This window comes from Limulus polyphemus, unplaced genomic scaffold (genome assembly GCF_000517525.1).
Source record: "Limulus polyphemus unplaced genomic scaffold, Limulus_polyphemus-2.1.2 Scaffold4040, whole genome shotgun sequence".
Classification (NCBI taxonomy): Eukaryota; Metazoa; Arthropoda; class Merostomata; order Xiphosura; family Limulidae; genus Limulus; species Limulus polyphemus.
Window position 1 is genome coordinate 73,712 of NW_013669650.1, and position 1,454 is coordinate 75,165.

At 38.1% G+C, this 1,454-nt stretch overlaps 1 protein-coding gene across 1 annotated transcript in view; it reads right to left on the minus strand.

Moving 5' to 3' along the window:
* Nucleotides 1–188: 188 nt before the first annotated feature.
* LOC106470496 (GDP-mannose 4,6 dehydratase-like) overlaps nt 189–1,454 on the minus strand; it is a 22,961-nt gene continuing 21,695 nt past the window's right edge. The window contains exon 10 of the mRNA XM_013931056.2: nt 189–753. Coding sequence (XP_013786510.1) covers nt 691–753 — 63 coding nt within the window. The 3' untranslated portion in view covers nt 189–690. The remainder of the gene's footprint in view (nt 754–1,454) is intronic.

Below are 1,454 nucleotides of genomic sequence, written 5' to 3' on the forward strand. Positions count from 1 at the left end.
AACGCCCCCACGGCTGAAAGGGCGAGCATGTTTGGTGTGACGGGGATTCGAACCCTCGACCCTCAGATTGTGAGTCGAGTGCCCTAACCACCTTATGAAAATGTAATATTTTACATTACTCCAACATGTTTTCCATACATTCCAACTATTAATTTATGGAAGCCTAAATACTTTATTAATCAAAAATATTAATTATTTTTTGGAATATAATAACAATCACAGGAAGAAAAAATTTTAATGTAAAATATTTTAAGATTAACTGATAATGTGCCAAAAAAAAACGTAACGCAATAACTGCTTTATATAAAAGTCACTTGTAATTATCCACAATTTTTTTCTGTTTATAGTACTTCGACATTGAATTCCATTTTATCGCAAGACATAATAGAATAATAAATGCACTGACGTCAGACGACAAAATAAACTTATCTATACCACAATATTCTCCTTTACCCATCTCGGAATGACCCTTAGTTACACATAATTTCAAAATGCACCACAACAGACATTACTTATAAATGCGGTATATAAGAAGAACGCCTAGTATCCCAATAGTCGCCATCTACTGAGGCCTAGGGCAGAATGTGCGCTGTGCCATAATGGTCCCGTATCCTTAAGTGCTACCGGATGTAGTAGTCTGTTGCCACTTCGATCTCCATATTGTACCCTTGGCAACCTCGCTATGTGGTGCTAAGCAGTCGGGTTTTTCTTCATCAACTTCAGATCAGAATCTACCATTTCTTGAACTAGTTTCTGAAACGAAAAAAATAAAGGCTACAAAGTTAGCATGCAAAACACGGTGGCCCAAATAAATTGCAATACAAAATAATCAACGTTAACCTAAGTAGAATTAACAAAATTTAGATACTTGTACATATCTTAATTTGATTACGGAAAAACTCGCATTAACATTGACTTTCTACTGCCCTATTAGTGTCCTGCTTGACAACTGACCTTCTACTGCCCTATTAGTGTCCTGCTTGACAACATACTCCGTTAAAAACTGCGACTTTTTTCCTTTTTTTTGCAGAATGACGCATTTTCAAATCAAGGTGAGAAAAATAAAACTGAAATAGTTCTGACAGAGTAGTATAACAACTTACTGGATTTCCAGAGAAGTTCAACAATTGAGTGTGCAAAGACTATATTTTTAAATTCACCAAGAACCTACTGGTGTTACTGTGTATTCCATGACACTCTGCCCAGCATGGCCAGGTGGTTAGGGCACTTGACTCGCAATCTAAGGGTCACAGGTTCGAATCCTCGTCCCACCAAACATGCTCGCCCTCTCAGCCGTGGGCGTTATAATGTAACATTCAATCCCACTATTCGTAGTAGCCAAAGAGTTAAAGGTGGGTGGTGATGACTAGCTGCCTTCCCTCTAGTCTTACACTGCTAAATTATGGACGGCTAGCGCAGATGGTCATCGTGTAGCTTTGCGCGAAATTCAAAAT